Consider the following 22455-nt stretch of genomic DNA (forward strand, 5'->3'; position numbering starts at 1 on the left):
CATAACACTATATGTTAACTGTATTAGAATTAAAAAAATTAGTTGCAGAAACTTAATAACAAAAAAAGAAATATATTGTTACTGTACAACAATAATAAGTTATTCTCAGAGAAACTTTTTCTTAGTTTGGAATTTGAAGAATTTGTTATGTAATTCCTGGGCAACCCAATAAATGTCTTCAATAACAATATCAAGATACTCTATATCTGATCATTATAAACATGAATGCAAAATAAGAGTGTTAATTTGGGATAAAACTCAGTAGGTACAAAAAGTCTGTGATTTCCTATCATGTGGCTCTTTCCCAAAGTGACCTCTATTATCATTTCCTGGTGTATATTTCCCGGAGATATTCTATAAAAATGCAAGAATCTATGTGTACACTTACATGTACATTTAAAAAAAATTTTTAATGTTTTATTTTTATGTTTTGAGACAGAGAGAGACACAGCATGAACAGGGGAGGGTCAGAGAGAGGGAGACACAGAATCTGAAGCAGGCTCCAGGCTCTGAGCTGTCAGCACAGAGCCCGACACGGGGCTCAATCGAACTCACAGACCATGAGAAGCTGAGCCAAAGTCAGAAGCTCAACCAACTGAGCCACCCAAGCACCCCACATGTACATTTTTAAACATGAACAGTAGCATGTTATTCTATGTATTATCCTATTAACCTTTTTTTCACTAAAAATCTATCTTGGGAGATCATTCTATGTCAGAACATAAAAAGGTCCTACATCTTTTTTGCTAGCTGCAGAGTATTGATGAATCTATAATGGGATACCCTGTAACTAGTTTTGTTTTAGAAGGAACATAGGGCCTTTCAAAATTTTTGCTATTATAAACAATGCTGCACTGAATATCCTTATATATAACCCCATTTCACAAATGTGCAAGCATGTATTTAAGATAAATTCCTAGGGTATGTAAAATTTTAACTTACTGTTCTTATTACATTGTTATACCAACTTATACCCCTACCACTTTCACTTGATAATGTTTTATCAATCTTTATTTTTGCATATCCAGTTTTTTTAATGGTATATCAACTACAGTTTTAATTCGATTTCTCTTAGTAAGGTTAAGCACTTTCTTTATTTTTTTAATGTTTTTATTTTTATTTTTGAGAGAGAGAGACAGAGACAGAGACAGGGGCAGAGAGAAAGGGAGACACAGAGTCCAAAGCAGGCTCTAGGCTCTGAGCAGTGAACTTGTGAATCGCCAAGATCATGACCTGAGGCGAAGTTGGATGCTTAGCTGACTGAGCCACGCAGTCGCCCCAGGATAAGCAATTATTCAATTTGAAAACCATTTGTATTTCCTTGCCTGTAACTTTTTCTTACTTACTTATAGGACCTCATCCATATTAAGAATGATTGTACTTTGTTAGTTATATGGGTTGTAAATGTATTTTCTCTGTTTATCACTGGTCTTTAAACTTTGTTTATAATGCTTTTGTCATGTAGCAAATTTTGAATTTTTTTTGTAGTCAAATTTGTGGATATTTTCTATTATGGCTTCTGGGGTTTGCTCATTTACAGAGATGATGTCCACTTTAAAACTGTTACTTTAAAATTCTGTTTGATTATATTGTTTTGCAAAATATATATACATGTGAATGTGAAAGGTTCTATTCTTGCTAAAATTCCCTTTCCATTACTGAGAAACAATTTAAAAAATAAGAACTATGCCTTCATTTTTGATGTGGCAAGCTTAGTAGTGAGGGAATCCACGGAAAGACAGTAAGCCCCTGCTTATAAGACAGTAAGCCCCTGCTTATGATTGTAGCAATGTGGGGGGAGGTGCAGACTAATGAGAATCTACCTCATCCCTCCCATTTCTGACGACAGAAGCAGGAGAAAGCACAGGAGAAAACCTAAACTCCTTTCACAAGCTGGCATAAAGATGAGATCTGATTTTATTTTTCAGTGTTTCCTGGTGAGAACCCACAGGACCTACCAGGACTTAGAGGCATGAAGAGAGAGATAGATGGTGATGCTGCTATTTCCTCTGATTACTCTCCAATAAATGGGCTCATCATTAAGTAACAGCTGGATGTTAAAAGTGCTTAAATTGATAGGCCAATGTTAGTGATGACGGTGGAGGGGAGGCTAGGGAGAAGAGGGACAAGCTGTTATTGTTAAGGTTAAGGTCAAACTGTGATAAAATGCTCTGAGGAAGCCAAGGTCACAATGTCTTGAGCCAAAATGTTAACAAGTGGTTAAATGATAGTGGTTGACAACACTGTTTAAGGCTCAGAACTAAAACTAGGTCTAGACTCAGAGACAGATAGCTCTTTAGGTTTGGGCTTATTTAGTGATTATTAACAATTTTCTTTAAAAAGTAAATCTTGTGCCTTCTTAGTCTTCTAACTTAGGGTCATCTAAAAGAGCATGGCACGTATGTATTAGGTATTTAATAAATATTTGTTAAATGAGTGAATAGCTAACATGATGATAGCCTACATTTATTGAATGTTCTAAGGACCAGACACAGTTCTAAATATTTTTTAATTTCTTTTTTTTTAAGTTTATTTAGTGTGTGTGTGTGTGTGTGTGTGTGTGTGTGTGTGTGTGTGAGAGAGAGAGAGAGAGAGAGAGAGAGAGAGAGAGAGAGAAAGAGAGATGGGGTGGGGGAAGAGAATCCCAAGCAGGCTCCACACTGCCAACACAAAGCATGATATGGGGCTTGAACTCATGAACCACAAGATCATGACCTGAACTGAAAGCAAGAGTCAGACGCTCAACCGAGCCACCCAGAAGCCCTATTTTTAATTTCTTTTTCTCAAAAGTTTATTTATTTTGAGAGAGAGAGCAATTATTTTTTAAATCTAGTTTAACCCTCACAATACCCTTTGAGGTAGTTATTCTTAGGCTCACTCCTCAGATTGGAAAACTGAGGTTCAAAAAGATTACAGAGCTGTGTAGCTGGGTTTGAGTCCTGGCTTGACTACTTTCTAGCACTTACCTTGGGCAATAAAGAAAACAAGAAAAAAAGAGACAAAGAGAGTGAATCTATGATTTAACAGAGGGAAAGAAAGAATAAAAAAGAGAGAGGAGAAAGTCATCAAAGAAATCATGTAACAGAATTTTCAAAAGTTGAAGGAAATATATTTCTGGATCAAAAGGGCACAGTGATTATCCAGCATAATGAATGAAGAAAACATGTATACTGAGGCATTCTAAAAGCTTCAAAAGAGGGGAAAATGGCTACCTACAAAGGAATGAGAATCAGATTGGTATTAAATTTCTCATCAATGACATTGATAATGAAGAAGGAAAATGAGTCTGACCTTAGACCTATCTGAACTAGCAAATGAGTGTGACAGCAAAATAAAGATTCTGTCATACAATCAAGGACTCAATTTTTACCTCCCTCCAACACAGTGAGAACCAAGAGGGCACAAGATAAATCAGAACTACACACATACTCTCTTCTCTCTCTCTCTGCTAATAAACTCAGGGCTTTATCGATGTGATGCAAAGTTAGTTCCTAGGAAAGATGGTATGCTCACAAATCCTCTGTTTCTTAATAGAGTTCAAAGGGGACAGAGATGGAAGATGGTAGATGCTTGTTATTCACAACAGTGTTTCCTATAGGGTCAGACAGAAATATTCCTGGCTCGAGGTAAGAAGCAGAGACCCATGTAAACTCAAGATGAAAGAAAGCTTAACACTATTTCTGGTCCAGAAGATTAACCTATTTTTACAGATGGACACACCTGAAACCAGAGAGAGAGCAGCAAAAGGTCTTTTGCCTTTCAGTTAGATATGCTGGACATTTTTACACTAATAATCACTTTTTACAACTCTGCAAGGTAGAACCATGTTCCTCTTTTACAGGAGAAAACAATACCAAATTTAATGACATGATTGAGATGGCAGAGCTAATAAGTAATGTTTATACATTTTAATATTTCTTCAAGTTTAATAGAATTTTTAGGAATATAAAAATAAGATATTTATGCATTAAGGAATTCATAACCTTTTACAAAACATTTGAAAAAGCTCTTGGTGGGTGATAGATATTCTGGTATTTGTAGTGAGATGATTTTAACTTCAGTAAGAGAAGAAGTTAACACATTAGCTATGAGAAACCAGACTTATAATATATGTCAAGTAATGTTTTTTAAGACACTGAAACCGATAAGTTAAGAAGCGTTTCAGGGGCGTCTGGGTGGCTCAGGAGGTTAACGGTCCAACTCTTGATTTCGGCTCAGGTCATGATCTCACAGTTCTTGCATTCGAGCTCTGTGTCCTGCTTGGAATTCTCTCTCTTTCTCCATCCCCACCCCCCAATCTCCTCCCCTCCTCTCTCTGTCCCTCCCCAACCTGGGTGCCCCCATGCAATCACTCTCTCCCTCAAAATAAATAAACAAACAAAAAAATAAAGGAATGTTTCATTTGTGGCCACTTGTAATAGGCCATCCCTAATGGAAAGTTACCTTATACTGGCTCTGGAGTTATTGAATTTATTTCAAAAGGTACCAAGAAATTCAATTAAAAATCAGTTACGTATTTTAAATGATGTAACTATTATGATCATGTATACAGGGCACTTGAAGCATTTAAGTAACAAAATACAAATCTTAGAATCCCAGGAATTGCCTCTGTTACATTTTCAGATTTAATTTTGCCTCTTTACATTTTTAGATTTAATATAAGTATGATCAGTAACATACTATTTTTGAATTAATAAATGCAAATGTTCTCTTAAGTGTTAGTGATCATCTGCCATACATGCTTCGTAAATTCCTATCTTGTATTTACAAAATGACAAGATAATGGAAAAAATTGAACATTCAATTTACTATTTAATGAAGAAAAGTTACCTTTCTTTCTCAAGTTCTTCTAAATAACCAGTATTTTCTCTGCTTCCATTTACAAACCCTCTTTTTGGAAACGAACCCATAGGAACAGGACTGCACTCTCCTGAACGACTAGATACAGATCCTTCGCGGCTTCCATAAGAACGGAGGGACATTTTTGAGCGTAGTTTCACCCCAGGGAAATTACTGCTATCTAAATTAAGTTCTAAATAAAAGAGAGACAAGTTTTTATATAACAATTGCTTTAAGGTGGTCTAAAACATTGCTAATGCAATTAAATAAAATATTAGGTTCATGTTTTAGTCCTCAAATTTTAACCCATAATATAATTGCATATACATTATATTACATAATGCCTGTAGGAGTAGCAAATTTATGCAGGGAACAGAGAAAATCCTTGTCACAAACGCTGATGCTCATAGATATTCGCTGACTGCTAGTTCCAGATATAAATGCAATATATACAAATATCAAGTCTGAAAAAAAAAAAGTGTTCACTGCAACTCTAAATTTGTAACAGAGGAAGGCACAAATACACATGACTGAATAAACAATTATTAAGAAACTCAATGACTAAACTTCCCTCCAAAGTCAGCTTGAATCAGGGGGAAAAGGAGTGTGTTAAAGGAAAATCAGACAAAGTATCTTTCCTCAGATTCCTGCTAAATAATAATATATTTTAGGACCCAAAGGTAATTTCTCAGCCAAGTTTCAATTATCATTAAGCACTTTACCTGTTTTGGTATTTGAATTTTTAAGCAACAAAATGAGAAAGATATTCTTTTAAAATTCTACTAAAAATGGCATATAATCAGCTTCTATATGTGACAAGACAAAGCATTTCTATCCTGGATGGAACAGAGAAGGGCATTTATTCCTTCAAGTAAGGAAATAAGCCCAGTCTGTCCCATACAGCTTACTAAAGGCCTATTTAGAGACTGGCGTAATAGAAATGAGCTTTAAAAAGAGCTGAAAAATAATCAAATAAGAAATCTAAAATAATTTATTCAAAGCCAGTTAAATGTCTAACTGAAGGAATGACAAAGAGACATTTTATGTATTTGTATTTTAACAACTAACCCTAATAGATAAGGCTGTTATACCAACAAAACTGAAACCAATGCTCAAGGGAAGCTGTATTTGGATATACACACCTAAAGTTGACAACTGGAGCTTAAAAATTACTTTAAAATACTTAAAAAAATCTACCTTTGAGACGCTCTAATAAATCAATCTGTCCAGAAGAAGCCATAGCTTCATCTTCAATACTTCCTTGTAGCTGTTTAAGTACTTCCTGTAAAAAAGAACACAATATATTAACATGACAAAATTCTAAATAATTTCTTGAAGATATGCTTCTAAGTTTCCTGGTGTTTAGGTAGGCTAGGGAAAAAAGTTATTTCAGACCAATGTGAAAATGTATCTTAAGCTGTAAAGCACTCTACATATATTACCTATTATTAATTATGAATAATAAATTATATCTCAATAACAATAGTGATATTTGGAGTGATAATGGAGATTATGGGGAGTCTCTATGCAAGATACTATATGGAACAGTTAAGATACATTATCTCTAACTTTTAAAACAATACAAGGTGAATTATTTTCATTTTTCGGATGGGTCAAGCAAGACTCAAAAGTCCTGCCCAAGTTGTAAAAGCTAGTTATATGTTTAGAATCCATGTCTCTGAAGCCTGCAACATGACCATGAAAAACACCAAATTAACAATTATAATATGCTGTCTTATTTAACATCCTAACAAATATTCAAGTTTCTATATACCGTATTTAAATATATTCTAGCATACTAATTTACATTCACCCAATAATGAAATGACTATATTCTTGCTTACTGCCTCCTGACTTTTGAAGCAATTTCTTTCCCATCTAAGTTCTTCTCTTGATAAATTTTCCTCAAAGAATGCTGGAAACTGTCATTTTCTACCAATTTTTTCTGCATGTTCCTTAATAATTTATATTGTATTTTTCATATTCCGGGGCATTCCATTCAAGTTCCCAGCAAAGTCTTGTTGACCAATTAGGTTTCCAAACACAGGACAATGTTCTTGAACATGTATGACCTTGTAACTATGGGCAGTATTCTCCAAAATGAAAATGATCCATAAACAGAGTGGAAAGGAAATCTGTCAAAAAGTGAATGCAGCAAAAACAACTTTACTGGTTTACCTTGACAGTGACATTATCAACATTAAAAAAAGAATCCCTATGTTAACAAGAAATAGCCTGTGGACTTACAATCTGACCTTCAAATAACAGACCACATTGGTGGTTGAAAGGAACATGGAGGTGATAGATACTCACGTTCAAATTATTAAGGCCAAAATGTATCACATCTGTGGGACAGGAACAAATGTGTATAGTGATGTGATACTTGAATGAATACTCTAAAATGTCTGCTATAAACTTCAGGACACCATTCCTTCCATAAGGTTTGAGAACTATCATTCTAGGCTATCTGTGTTTCTCAGGATCCCGATTCTCTTTCCCTCCAGGGCTACTACTTGTAGTGCTTCAATGGCCCTTTAATAAGTATTTCTTATACTCCCCAGCCTCACAATTCAACAACTATCCTTCTGCAGGTAACTTCAAATCATATGTCTCTAATCAACTGCAAACTTCAGATTCACTTTCCCAATTTGACTGATAGACACCTTATATCTGGATGATATATATGTCCAGAACTATCATTTTGAGCTACTACAACCTGTTCTCTGCCTTGTATCCTCTTAATTAAATGTAAACGGCCTTTTCTTCCTTTTAGGCTTAGTCCTTAGCATCATCTCCTTCATATCACCAATCGGTTATCAAATTCTGTCTTCAACCTCTAGTATCTCTTAGAACCATCTCTTTTCTATTCTTACTGTCATTATCCTGGTTATTAACCCCCCCCAAAACTATTAAATAATCTCCTATGTAGTCCTACCATGCATAGAACTATCAGACTAAGCCTTTTATTTTTTTTTTTTTTAACGTTTATTTATTTTTGCGACAGAGAGAGACAGAGCATGAACGGGGGAGGGTCAGAGAGAGAGGGAAACACAGAATCTGAAACAGGCTCCAGGCTCTGAGCAGTCAGCACAGAGCCCGATGCGGGGCTTGAACCCACAAGCTGTGAGATCATGACCTGAGCCGAAGTCGGACGCTCAACCGACTGAGCCACCCAGGCGCCCCCAGACTAAGCCTTTTAAAGCATAGTTCTGATCAGGCCTCCATACAAGATTCTTCTCCACAGTCTACAGGTGTGGGTCTGAAATTTCAGTATGGATCAGAATCACCTGATAAGCCTATTGCACCACAGACTGCTCATTCAGTAAGCCTGGGATACAGGCTGTAAATCCTCATTTTCAACAAGTTCCCAGGTGATGGTGATGCTGAAAACAATTATCAAGATGTTAACAGTGGTATTCTAAGAAGCTGGAATTACAAGCAATTTTTTCTTTTTTTTTTTTTTTTGTAATTTTTAAACAATGAGTATTAGAAAAATACTGTTTTTAGAAAAGGTATAAAGATGAAAAAGTCCAAAAACAACAACTAAAAGAAATCCTTGGCATATCATAGGACATATGCCTAACTTTTCAAAATTAAAAATAATAAGCAAAAAACTTAAAATCAAAATCAAATTACAAGGCCATGTAAACTTGGATATCCAACAATAAAAATTAATTAAACTTACGGCAATTAGCCATATAATGGAATACTATGCAACTACAGTAATATTAAAACTATTGATATGAAGAGACTATGATGATACACAAAATTAAAAACAATTTTTTAAAAAATTCATTTTTGAGAGAGACAGAGTGTGAGCGGGGGAGGGGCAGAGAGAGGGGGAGAAACCGAATCCAAAGCAGGCTCTAAGCTCTGAGCTGTCAGCAAAGAGCTCGACATGGGGCTTGAACCCAAAAACCGCAAGATCATGACCTGAGCCGAAGTCGGACACTTAACCAACTGAGCCACTCAGGTGCCCCAGTACATACAATTTTTAAGAAGCATGCTGCAAAATATAATCCCATCAAATGCATGCCTGCATATAATGTGCAGAGAGAAAAATCTATACACTGTCAAAGGTTATCTGATTTAAAAAAGAATTTTTAATGGGTGATTTTGATATCTTTTTACTGGTCTCTATTTCTTAATTTTTAAAAATATTGAATATGCACAATTTGTAACAAGAGCTTTTTCAAAAAGTTTCTGTACATATGGTTAGAAATCTATTGAGGGGCACCTGGGTGGCTTAGTTGGTTAAGCGTCTGACCAGCTCAGGTCATGATCTCACAGTTCGTGAGTTCAAGTCCACATCAGGCTCTGTACTGACAGCACAGAGCCTGCTTCCAAGCTTCTGTCTCCCTCTTTCTCTCTCTCTGCCCCTCCCTTACTTGCTCACTCTCTCTCAAAAATAAAGAAACATTAAAAAAAAATCTATTGATAAAAACTGTAACCATAGAGGTAAATAAAATTGTTGAAATTTAAGGTTTAAAAAAGTTTTGAGACTTTCAATTAGTTTAGCATGTTTGTGCACTTCATATAAATGGACTCATACAACATATAATCTTTTGTGTCTCATGTTTTTTGCTCACCAAACATTTATGAGATTCATCCATGCTATTACATGTATCAATTCACAGTTTTTCAATGCTGTACAGTAGTCCATTGTATGAATAAACCCAAGTGGATTTATCCTTTATCCTCCTAGTGGGCATTTGGGTTGTTACTTGTTTGGAGGCTATTATGAAGAATGCTACTATGCACATTCTTGCATGTATCTTTTAGTGAACACATGCAGTCACTTCTCGAGTACATATCTGGGAGTTAAAATGCTAAGTCATAGGATTTAACTTTAAAAGAACTGTCTGTTTTCCAACCTGGCTGTACTATTTTATACTCCTACCAGCAATGTATGAGCATCCTGATGTTCCACTGTATGCATGACCAGTCTTTTTACTTTTAGTGATTTGAGTGGAGTGAAATGATATCTGCATTTCCCTGATGATAAGGGATGTTGAACCCCTTTTCATGTGCTTACTGGCCATTTATCTCTCTTTTTGAATTGTCTTTTCAAACTTTTGGCCATATTCTTTAAATTGGATTTTTTTTTTTTTTTTTGGTTAATGGTTTGCAAAAATTCTTTATCCATACTGAGTTCTTCATTAGATATATGTATTGTAAATATTTTCTTGTAATCCATGGCTTGCCTTTTCATTTTCTTAATGAAGTTTTTCGAAAAGATTTTAATTTTAGTTTTTAATTTGATGGAGTCTATTTTATACCTTTTTTTTTGTTTAGTCCTTTATGTGTCCTGAGAAATCTTGCCTATCCAACGTCAAAGATACTGTCCTATATTTTCTTCTAAAAACATTAACAGAAGTTCTTGGTTTTAAGGGATTATGTTTTTCTTTTATGGTTAGTGCTTTGTCATTCTATTTAAGAAATCTTTGCCTACTTTATTTAAAAAAATTTTTTTTTTACATTTATTTATTTTGAGAGACAGAGCACAAGTGGGGGAGGGGCAGAGATGGAAGAAGACACAGAATTCGAAGCAGGCTCCAGGCTCCAAGCTGTCAGCACAGAGCCCAAGCGGGGATCAAACTCAGGAACGGTGAGATCATGACCGGAGCCAAAGGTAGATGCTTAACCGACTGAGCCACCCAGGTGCCCCAAAATCTTTGTCTACTTTAAAAACATGAAGCTGTTCCCTATGTTTCCTTCTGGAAGCCACTATTTTGTCTTTCACAAAGACAAAGGTCTATAATTCAACTTGAATTAATTTTTGCATATGATAAGAGGTAGGGCTCTGAACTCTTTACTTTTTTCTTTAAACAAATATTTAATTGCCCCTGAACCACTTGTTGAAAAGATCACCCTTGCCCCAGTGAAGTGCAGGGATGCCTTGGTCATAAATCAAGTGACCAAATATGTATGGCTATTTTTCTCAACTCTATTTCTGCTAGTCTACTAGTCTAATCAATTATCACATGTCTTTGTAACTTTGCAACTTTACACTAATTCTCAGCAACTATCTCTTTAAATATTACTTTCACTCCATTCTCTTCCCCTGCCCCTTCTGGCTCCTCTTCAATTATATTTGGCTGTATCTATCTGTGTCCTTCATAACTCTTACATATAGTTTTTTATTCACATTTTTTTTTATTTTTCTGTGCTTTAATTTGGGTATTTTCTATTGACCTTTTTTACATGTTCACTAATTCTGTCTTCTCACTAGTTCATTAATTCTGTGTTTACATGCCCAATCCAGTAAGTTATTAGTAAAACTATTTCTCAGTTCTAGAATATCTTTTTAATTACAGATTACAATTCCTTGTCTAAATTTTCTGACTTTTCATCCACTTTACCCATCTTTTCTTTTTCTCAAGACATTTACAATAATTACATTAAAGTCTTTCCTAATTCCAACATCTGGATCATCTTTGGATTTGCTTCTATTAACTACCTGTTCTCTTCATTTATCATTTTCGTTTCCTGCATTTCTTGTAACTTTTAGCTGTATGCCAATCGTTATGTATACAAGAACAAGAGAGACTTAAGACATATTTTCTCTTAGCATTTGCGTTTTCCACTACTGGAGTCTGATCTCCATTCAATCAGGAACTAAAAATGGGCCACAGGTGCAGTTCAAGCAAAATTTACATCAATTTGATTTGCCAAGTTCTGTAAATGTGTCTCTCCCCTAAATTTAGACTGAAAATAATATAGGTTTCTGTCTCCTTAGCCCTTAGCCTCTTTCCCTATACAGTTCCCAAATCTGACATTTATCTTAAAAGAAAAACTAGCCATATTTGATACAGGGCCTACCTACCTTAAGTCTGTGTCTCTCAAGCATTTCAAGATTAAAGAATATTCACTTTGCTTTTCTAGCTCAGCCTTATTCTCAGGTGGTACCTGACTCCTTAGCTCTAAAAGTTCTATCCCTTGGACGCAGTGAGCTTAGGTCTTTAGTCTGCTCCACAAAGTAAAAATCTGGCAAATGTTTTGTGAAGGAGACCTCCTGTGTGAAAATAATGTGTCCTTCTCACAGCAGAACTTTGCCTCCCAATATTCAGCTTTCCTAGTCCATCCCCAGATACCTTCACAAGACTCAGCCAATGCCATTGGGGAAAACTAGCCATGCATTTGGAGCTCCTCTATATGTTAATACTTCACATCTGCCCACATTTGTCAAGAGTTGTGACAGTTTCTTTCCTCCAATGGAGTCCTGCTTGTGCCAGTAATTAACAGCAGTCTGTATTCAGAATCAGTAAATATCCATGGGGAAGAAAATCACCAGTGATCTCTGCTCTAGAAAGAGATCTTTCCTCTTATGAATTTTAGTTAATATACCCCTTGATGACTCCACAGTTCTCCAAGGTCTTTTAAAGTATGATTTTTGTATTTTATCCAGTGTTTCTTAGTTGTTGGAGTAGGAATGACTGCCTGGAGCTGAGTACTGCATACAGCCTTACAGAAGTAGTTCTCAATTTCAAAGACTTAAAAAACAAAACAAAACAAAAATGTAATACAACTGAAGAGCAATTCTAAATATTTCAGAAAATGTTTTGATAAATGGCAGTTTTTACAATTAATATGTATTTTGAAGGAGAGAATACTCATTTGCATTTATAAGTCTTGGAAATTTGGTTTTAAAATTATTTATATTATATAACCACACATTATTTTTAAAAACATTTTAAGATTTTGGAAACATTAAAGGATTATTTATTAGAGGTGAAATGTTCTATGGTGATATAAGTGAAAAGAAAATATTTATCAATGAGCAACTATGCCATTTCAGGGAGGTTGTTACTTGACCCACTTCTGTTTCTGTCACTATCTCAGTTATATATTCTTTTCATTAACCAAATATATTTAATAATTAAGTCTTCCAATTAAGTTATGAAATGTGTCAATCTGAGTTTTTATTTCTAATTCTTTCTTATACTCTGAAAATAAGATACTCTACATGTATGTGATTTTGAAGTTCTACAACAATTTATAAAATTTCATTCTGACAAAATACAACAAAGATATAAATGGTTCATTAATAATTTACCTACAGATAATTTTTCTATACCATGATATCTCTCAGTTTAAAGGCTTCACATCTCTACATGGCCATGTTTATCTTGCTGCTATGCTCAGCATTTTATTTTTTAAATTACTATTATTATTTTTTTTTAGAGTGAGAGACAGAAACTGTGAGCAGGGAAGAGACAGCAGGCTCCATGCTGTGTGGAGCCAGATGCAAGGCTTGATCCCACAACCCTGGGATCATGACCTGAGCCAAAATCAAGAGTCAGACGCTCAACTGACTGAGCCACCTAGCTACCCCTATGCTCAGCATTTTAAAGTAAATCAAGTTGACTGAGTTCCAACCCTGGAATAAAAAATACAGTACATAATTTCTTTTAAATTTAGCTACAATTTCTGTATTTATCTGTTTCCAGGTCATCTAAATCCCATGAAATATCTATTTTATTTTGTCATTTTATTTTATTTTATTTTATTACAGAAAATGTCAAATATCTACACAAGTATGGAGAACATTATAGCAAACTCCCATGTATCCTCACATTCTGCCTTGATAATTATAAACTTATGATCTTGTTTCATCTATATCCATACCCACTTCCTCTATTCCCCTCCCTGACTCAGGCATCATATTATTTCTTCTATAAATAATTCAGTACATATATTTAAACAGGGATTCTTTCTAAACCATAATGCCATCATTATACCTAAAAGATAAGCTTTTCTTTAATGTTTTCAAATATATAGTCAGGGTTCACATTTCTCTATTGTACACATATTTCCCTGTCACACACACACACACACACACACACACACACACACACACACACAAATATTTGTGTAGCTTATCTGTATCAATGCCTTGTAATCAACAGCAAATAGTATTCTTTTTTGCCACTAGATGGTACTACCGTGTAAATTTCAGAAATACTTAAATTATCTAGTTGAAGACTCACCTTGCCTTTCTTTGGGGTAACCAGGTTAATGAACAGGAAACATGATTCAAGATTATATATATAATCTATTCCAAAGAATAATAAGTGATTTTGAGATAAATAACTACTGTTTTGGATTAACTTTAACCCAATGTAGGAAGTGCCAGTGTTTCCAAGAGTCTTTTCACAAATCAATACTCCAAGACAAAACAAATGGTCATAGTTCATGCTTTTGAGCTTAAAGCGTTTTAAGGAGAGTTACATAAATAATTTCATTATAAGGTTGCAACTGCTTTGATACCATATGCCCAATCCTAAAGAAATATGTGGATGTCTTTGCAAAGATGTCTGCAGAAGCACTTGCTGAGTAATAATCAATTCATGGTTGAATTCAGACATACCTTAAGTGTTCATTATTCATGATGTATAATATTATACCGCATGGATAAGTGGTCAACCTGAAATTCCACTGTAGAAATTTAAGGGTCTGACTTGTATTGTTACTCTGAGACATTCCACTTCAGCATGGAGATGGGTGTAAGGGTAGGTTAAAATGTCTCCCAAAAATTAATCCTGAATTTGCTCAAATACTTAAGCAAAAAGTTAAAAGGGATGTCAAAATTATGTACTATAAAGGTCTAGATAGACCTGCCAAGAGGAGTTCTTTGCAAAATATACTTCCCAAAGTAGATGAAAGAGTAGTCCTGTAGGGAACTTTAATTTTGTATCTTCAAACTTTTAAAACCACATGCCATGTACAATAATTTTAGATATATTGTGTTGATCAGTGTTAAAATAGCAAACTATTCTTTTTTAACCCATTAGATAACTGATTTGGCTGTTTTTAAGGTCACAGTTCATGGTGAGGAAACATGTTTATTTAAAGTTTACCTTATGTCCAAAAGGACTGGAAGTAGGTATCTTACAGATCTATCATTGCTGAAGACAGTTTTAGCCACAGAAATAGGTAATTAAAATAAAAAAGATTTATGGATAGACAGAATTATACATATGAGTAAAAGGTTGAACTGTTATGATTTGACTATAAAGGGTAAGAGAGGAGCAAACTAGTTCAGTGATGTACAGAAGCTTGAAGAATAAGGGAGACCTCAAAATGCATAGAAAAAGAATTAGAAGAAAACAGGAAATGAATAAGAGTAGTGGACAGATAGGAAGAACAGGGTCAGGCACCCGGATGCTAAAATAGCCAAGAGGCAGAAACAACACAAAGCAGGAAGAGTTTTTTTTTTTTTTTTTTTTTCCAACGTTTTTAATTTTATTTTTGGGACAGAGAGAGACAGAGCATGAACGGGGGAGGGGCAGAGAGAGAGGGAGACACAGAATCGGAAACAGGCTCCAGGCTCCGAGCCATCAGCCCAGAGCCTGACGCGGGGCTCGAACTCACGGACTGCGAGATCGTGACCTGGCTGAAGTCGGACGCTTAACCGACTGCGCCACCCAGGAAGAGTTTTTAAAAGAGAAAGAGGTTAACAGTTTTGTTGATGATCTCCAAATTTATAAAGTTTTTAAGTTCAGTGAGAAGACAATCTGCCTAAGTAACTGGAAATTAAAATAGCTAAAATTTTAACCTCAATTATTCTGAAATTAGAACATATCTTCCCCACTACAAACTGAGTATTTTATAACTTTTCTTGGAGGTTATCACAACTTTTCAATGCTATTTGGCAAACCAATTTCAGGACTTGAAAGAGTCATGGAAAGCATCTAGGCTAGTGTGATGCCTGTACTTTCCAAATAAGGCACCTTAAGTCCAGAAGCGTTTCTAAAGGTGATACAACTTGACTTGTGGCAAAAAAAAGGAATAGGACCAGGTACTGACTCTCAGTTCTGGACTCTTCCCATTAGGGAATTCCATTTTTCTTGATCATTTATCACTATAGCACTTAAGTGGAGACAAGATCTGGACAGCTGGGGAGGAAGACTATCTTTAATAATTAAGGTACACTCTAAAGTTGTGAGACTAGTTTCTATGAATTACACAGAACACCCAGCCTCAGTATAGTGATGCTAAAGCTGGTCTCTTATTTTTAAGCTTAAAAACAACTAAGAACTAACTAGTAATTGGGGTTTTACGATTATTTTCTCTACATGATTCGCTGGATTAATTTAATACATTTTGGTCAAAACATACATGTTAACTTTTGCAGGAAGGAGTTTACATATTACTGCTGAACTTAAAATACACTTTTAAGTAAGCAAAGTATCTAACCCCAAGTTTACAGGAGGGAATACTGAATAAAAATGGATAAACTACAATTAAAAGTCACAGTCTTGATACCTTCATATTAGATGCCTCAGTTTCCAGTTTTGTAAGATGATTGGAATTATCTTCTAGCTCTTGTCGAAGATTTGAGTTCTCCATCTTCAGTGCCTCAACTTGCTTTAACAACTGATCATATGAAGCTGCAGCCATCCTTGGCTACCCTTGGACCTATAAGGTTAAAAAGGATTTTGAAATTCACTACTAAAAAAATCGTGGCTGCTTGTTTATAAAGAAAGGGATTAAGAAACAAAATTCTGGAGACATTTAATAAGAACTGTGTTAATTAGCAGTAATGGTTTCAAACCAATATTGTTCAAGCAGCATCTTTCTAAGAGGATGAAACACTGGAGTCTTAGCTGAAGACAAGGAGGAATAAAATAGAAGAGAACCTCAGTAGTGTTTGATTACATTTGCCTTTTCACAGGTGGATGAGATTTCTGTCAGGTTAGGACTTTCTTCAAGTTTTCAAAGATACTTTAACTGGTCTTACAGGCAAAACTTATGTAATGAAGTATAAGCATTGATAAGAAATTTATATTGGTAACGTTATTTATGGATTTTGTCCAATAGCTACATAACTTTAAAGTCATAGTGAATTAATGAGATTAGGTATTACATTTTGTCACTTTGATAGAAGGACAGTCTTAAGTATCATCCATGGGGAAGTAGTTAGTTCTGAACTTTCAAGAAGGCCTCATTAAAAAGGTAGCCATTTAACAGAATGAATACAAAGGACAGCCCTCGATTGAGAATTCAAATCTTTTCGATAGGAAGATGAAAAATAAGAATTACTAATACAAAGTTCTATTACATTTATTAAAAAAGATGAATATAATAGGCCATGCTATAGCATATGCGGTCTTTGGACCCACTGTGCTCAGAATGAGGCCAAAAGACATTTAAAGAAAACTGATGGTTTTGGAAGTAGAAATTGTCAAAGAGAAGTGAGGTAGACTCTGGCAATTAATTACATCACTGTGAAAGAAGAAGGAAGAAAAGAAAGACACAGAAGATAGCTAGGTAGTAAGAGATCCTTAGTATGAAGAATTAGAGATTGCTAAGAGTTAGATTAAGACTAACCAAGTTCAGAAGACCCAGATTCTCTTTTTAGTTTAATCCCAAACACAATTTAGAATAAATAAAATTCTGCCTACCTTAATTCTTTTAGAACTAAAAAGTATTACAAAAGTTTGTCTGTAAACGATACTTAAAGATCTTGACATAAGAAGATGCTTCTGTAATAAAATCCACTACACAAATCAAGGCAGCCAGGTTATAACACTAACTAGTCAAGGCAATATTGGAGTTCAGCAACTGGAAGGCCCTTAACAAGGAAAAACAAAGGACTCTGATATAGCCATTTCTTTGAGTTAATGATGTATTTGATGCAACCCACTGTCATCTGAGGAGGAAAGTGAGTCATGGGAGGTGGGCAATCACTGACAAAAATCTTTACGATTGAAAACAATGAGAACTAGATTTGTATTTGGAGACCCAGGTCTTAATTTCAGGCTTGGTCATGGTTTAATCTTTGTCCCTGCATTTTAATTCCTTTCACCATTTGTAAAATGGGTATCTACTACTATCTGCACAAATAACAGGGATACTGTTAGTGCTTTCTTCTGCAGCATGTATATTACAGGGATACTGTTAGAATTAAGTAAGAAAAGGCAGGTTGAAAATAAAAGTGCTATGTAAACATATGTTATAAAAAGACACATGTAACATATCTTCCTTAGAAAGACCCAATGTCAATCTGTTTTAAGCTTCTGTCCTGTGACCAAGGGACAAAGGGTAAAGAAGTAATTCAGCCACTTGAAAAGTACAGACACATATCAAAAATGAAAGAGAAACTAATGGGTATGATCATTAATCTGCTTTACATCATCCCATTAACAAGCGGGTCTGAAAATATACTAAAAACCATGTAGCAGAAGTGGGGAACTGACAGAATTTAATAATGCAAGCCCTGAAATTCTTTATTTCATATAACATTTTAACAGGCAACTTTGCACTAAAATAATAAAATATTAAAGGTAACTAACACTGGAAAGAAACAGGTATACACAGGTATGTGAAGACATGGAGACCTCACACAATCACAGAAAGAGCCAGATGGGCAAAATGAGCATAGACGAAGCGTTCTTTACTGAAGGGAAAAAAATTCAACCCTTCATATGGATAATTAAAACATTTGAACACTTTCCCCCCCTTCCAGAATCACAATCATAATTTGATGGGAACAAGAAGATGTTTCACGGAGTAATACTCCCTTGTATTCTTTTAAATTGTTGCAACCATTCTTCCCTAAGTTAAAACTGCTTGATGCAAAATTTGAGAAATCATAAATTTACTTTAGAACACCTTTTATACAATCATTAGAATTACATGCCAAATAGATCTTAATTGCAAGTCACTCAAGAACATTAAAAAACTGAAAATTTATCTCATGAAATTAATAAAACCTTGGAATCTTTCACTTTAATGAGAGTATGCAAATATCCCAATTTGTTTTTCTGTAGTCAAGATGCCATTAGAGAGATCCTCACCCCATAAGAGAAAGGTTAAGAGAAAAGAAAGCAATGGGACTGTTATTCAGACTTTTATCCAAATGTTCACTGAAAAACAAACTTAGAAGTATCCGAAGAAATTAATGCAAGGAGGAAGAAAAGTTGCAGGCTGGTAAGATATTCAATTAGAATTAAATTTGGAGTTATCATTATTACTAATGTATGAAGTCTGGGATCATTTTTTTTTTAAATCAGTGAAACTGTTTTTATTGTTTTGTTTTGATGGATTAAAAAATATGTATTTGCTAGCACTTTTAGGTGGCAATAAGAGGAAAATACTAACAGAAAGATAACAAAGCAAAAGAATCCTAAAAGACTACTTTGCTCAACTGTATGCAAATAAACTTGAAAACTTAAATAGGTAATTTTCTAGAAAATGTAATCAATCAAAACTAACAGCAAAGAGAAAGAAAATCTAAAATTTATAATAAAAATCACTATTAGAAAATCGACATCATTGAACATACTAATAGATCGACACAGAAAACAAAATATGATTCTGGCAAAGGTGATGAAAAGATGTTCTACAAATACAGTGCCGTTCTTGGTTGAGAATACTGAATGTAAAAGGACTCTTCTTCTTCTTTAACATGACATCAGCCCCAAAGCCAGCACCATATTTAATGTGAAAACAGTGGATCTATTTCCAAAGTCAGGGAAGCCCATTTTTACCCCTATATTACTCATTGCACTAGAGTAAAGAAGTTAAAAGGAATAAAATTGGCAGATGAAATAATTACATACCTAGAATATCCCAAAGAATCAACTAAATATTACTATAAGGTAACTGAGGTATTTAGCATAGTCCAAAACATACAGAAATCTTTCCTTTTTATGTGCAAAGAGAAATCAGAGAGAAGATGAAATGGAAGGAAAGGTCCCTATTTCTAATTTTTAGGGGTATAAAATACTTAGGCATAAACTGAACAAAGAATCCAAAACATATATGAGGAAATATAAACACACCTTGTTCATGTACATAAAGATTCAGTATCATGAAGATGTCATTTCCCCCAACTTAATTTATAAATCTTATACAGTCCCAGTAAAAATGCTACATAAGGTTTGTTTTCATTTTGTTTTCTGTAGCTAGACATTTGGAAAAACAAGCAAAAAAGGGAAAATATGAAAAGAGAAGAGAAGGACTAGAACTACCACATATTAAAATATTGTACAAAGCCTTTATAAATAAAACAAAGTATATAGTTAACTACATTGTACCAATATGTTCATTTTTTAGTCCTGATACTTGTACTGTGAATATGTAAGATGTTAACATTATGGGAAGCTGGGAAGTTGAGTGAAGGGTATACAGGAAATTACTATACTATTTTTCCAATTCTTTTTTAAGTCCAAAGTCATTTTTGGGGGTGCCTGGGTGGCTCAGTTGGTTAGGCGCCCGACTTTTGAGGTCATGGTCTCACAGGTTGGGGTTCAAGCCCTGTGTCAGGCTCCATGCTGACAGCTCAGAGCCTGCCTGCTTCAGATTCTGTGTCTCCCTCTCTCTCTCTCTCTCTCTCTCTCTCTCTCTGCCTCTCCCCAACTTGTGCTCTCTCTCAAAAATAAATAACCTTATTTTAAAAAGTTTTTAAAAAAGTTTTTAAAAGTTAGGATATTGTCATTTGAATAGGTCAACCATGGGAACACACACACACACACACACACACACACAAATCCATAAGTAAATACATGTAAATTTAGTCATAATGAAGGTAGCATTTCAAATACATGTGAAAAGTTGGGCTTTAAATATGGGCACTGGGCAAAAGGACAGCCATAAGAAAATAGATAAAATTGCATCTACTACTCATATTACACACTAATATGAATCGGAGAAGGAACAGAGATTTAAATGTCTAAGAACATTATATTGCACTTAAATTATGGAAACAGTTTTGTTTTTTAATTAAAGATATTTAAATGGAATACACCCTCTTTTGGAGTTCTCTGATGATGTCTGTAGAGTAGGAGTAAAAGATCAGGTATGTTACTTCAAGCAAGTGGGAGTTTTTATTTGGTACAAAAGCATAACTACTTTTAAATAAATAGGATACAACTGTGCAGTGGAATACTACACTGGCATTAAAAAGAATGAAGTTGATGTTAAGAAAAAAAAGGCAACCCCCCCCCCAAAAACCCCAAAAGAGTGCAGGTCATTGCATCTCATATGGTCCATCCTGTTATATTAAAAGGACTGTGTAAGCATAAAAAATGTCACCAAAAGGATATACAAAAATATAGTCACTGTCTCTAGAAAAAAAAAGGTCTGAGGTCTGCTGAGAAGCCTTCTTTGATACCTTTTAGTAGAGTTTGAAGATTAAAGCAAAAAGTTGGTTCTCTGAAAAGGCTAAATATGATTAGACAGAGAGAAGAGACCAAATACAGAATATGAACAAAATTTGGAAGGGGGTTGCTGATTTAAGAAGAAATAGAAAACCTTAATAGTTCTATAATTATTGAAAAATTGGAGCAGTAAATATTTTCTCCCTTCTCTTCCCAACACAAAAAAACACCAGATCCAAACAGTTTTACATACACTTTCTACCAAACATTTAAGAAACAAATCATTCCAACTTTATAAAACTTTCCCAGGAATAGAAATAATAGTTAACATGCATTCTATCAGGCCAATACAATTATGATATAAAAGTCAAAGGTAGTGCGAAAAATAATTATGGCTAATATTATCATGAATATTATACAAAAATCCTGAACAAAGTATCAGGAAGCAGGATATATTAGTATACAGTAAAGAAACTATAGCAGAATCAGGCTGGGTTATCCTATGAATCAAAGGATACTTTAACATTATATCATTTATGTGTCATTCACTACATTAAAATATTATATAAGAAAAATCAAAGTCATTAGCTATGCAAGAAAAAAACTCTTAATAAACTGGAAACATAATGGAAGCTGGCAAAAGCTAAACATTTTTAACAGTGAAATGTTAGGGGCATTCTTTTTAAAATGAAGAATAAGATAAGGATGTCTATTATTACCACTTTCATTCAACACAATCCTTGAAGTCCTACTTACTAATTAGCACAGTAAATTTTTTTGAAAGAATAATGATTGGAGAGGCATTAGCAAAGGATAAAAATTTTAAACTATGAAAATTTAAGAAGTTTGTCAGATACAAAAACCATTATACCAAAAAAAAGTTTTGTTTTTTTTTTAAATATGAAATTTATTGTCAAATTGGTTTCCATACAACATCCAGTGCTCATCCCAAAAGGTGCCCTTCTCAATACCCATCACCCACCCTCCCCTCCCTCCCACCAAAAAAAAAAAAAAAAAAAGTTTTAATTCCAAGCAGAGTCCTCACCTATTTTTTATTCTTCTTCTTAAAAAAATTTTTTTTTTAAATTTTAGACAGAGAGACAGAGAGAGAGAACACATGAGCAGGGAAGAGGAGCAGAGGAAGAGAGAGAATCTTAAGTAGGCTCCATGCTCAGTGCAGAACCGAGCGTGGGGCTCAATCCCACAACCCTGGGGTCATGACCTGAGCAGAAATAAAAAGTCGGACACTCAACCGGCTGTCACCCTGGCACCCAATTCTTTTCTCTTTATTTAACAACCAATCCAGGTCCTTATCTTCCATTCTACTTCTCTTCCTATTCTCTACTAAGACCCAATAGGTGATGATATTCAGTTTCCTATCTGCTATATTCTTTGCTCAATCCTTCCTTTCCTTGCATTCTGTAAATGGCTACTTACTTTGGCTGGACTCTATCCAAGCCTATTCCCAGTAAGGACAAGCTCCAAGATGGCCACCAAAATTCCCTGAATT

At 34.6% G+C, this 22455-nt stretch overlaps 1 protein-coding gene across 11 annotated transcripts in view; it reads right to left on the reverse strand.

The window, feature by feature from the left end:
- APC (APC regulator of WNT signaling pathway) overlaps window positions 1-22455 on the reverse strand; it is a 150433-nt gene that overhangs the window by 62084 nt on the left and 65894 nt on the right. For 6 of the 11 annotated variants that reach the window (XM_058724989.1, XM_058725011.1, XM_058724996.1 and 3 more), the window contains exons 2-3: window positions 6037-6121; window positions 4831-5032 (exon numbers count right to left, since the gene is read on the reverse strand). In XM_058724989.1, coding sequence (XP_058580972.1) covers window positions 4831-5032; window positions 6037-6121 — 287 coding nt within the window. Of the gene's footprint in view, window positions 1-4830; window positions 5033-6036; window positions 6122-16107; window positions 16261-22455 lie in introns of all 11 variants that reach the window. The other 5 variants (XM_058725017.1, XM_058725005.1, XM_058724981.1 and 2 more) reach the window with 1 other exon arrangement.

The sequence above is a fragment of the Neofelis nebulosa genome, chromosome 1, assembly GCF_028018385.1.
Source record: "Neofelis nebulosa isolate mNeoNeb1 chromosome 1, mNeoNeb1.pri, whole genome shotgun sequence".
Taxonomy (NCBI): domain Eukaryota; kingdom Metazoa; phylum Chordata; class Mammalia; order Carnivora; family Felidae; genus Neofelis; species Neofelis nebulosa.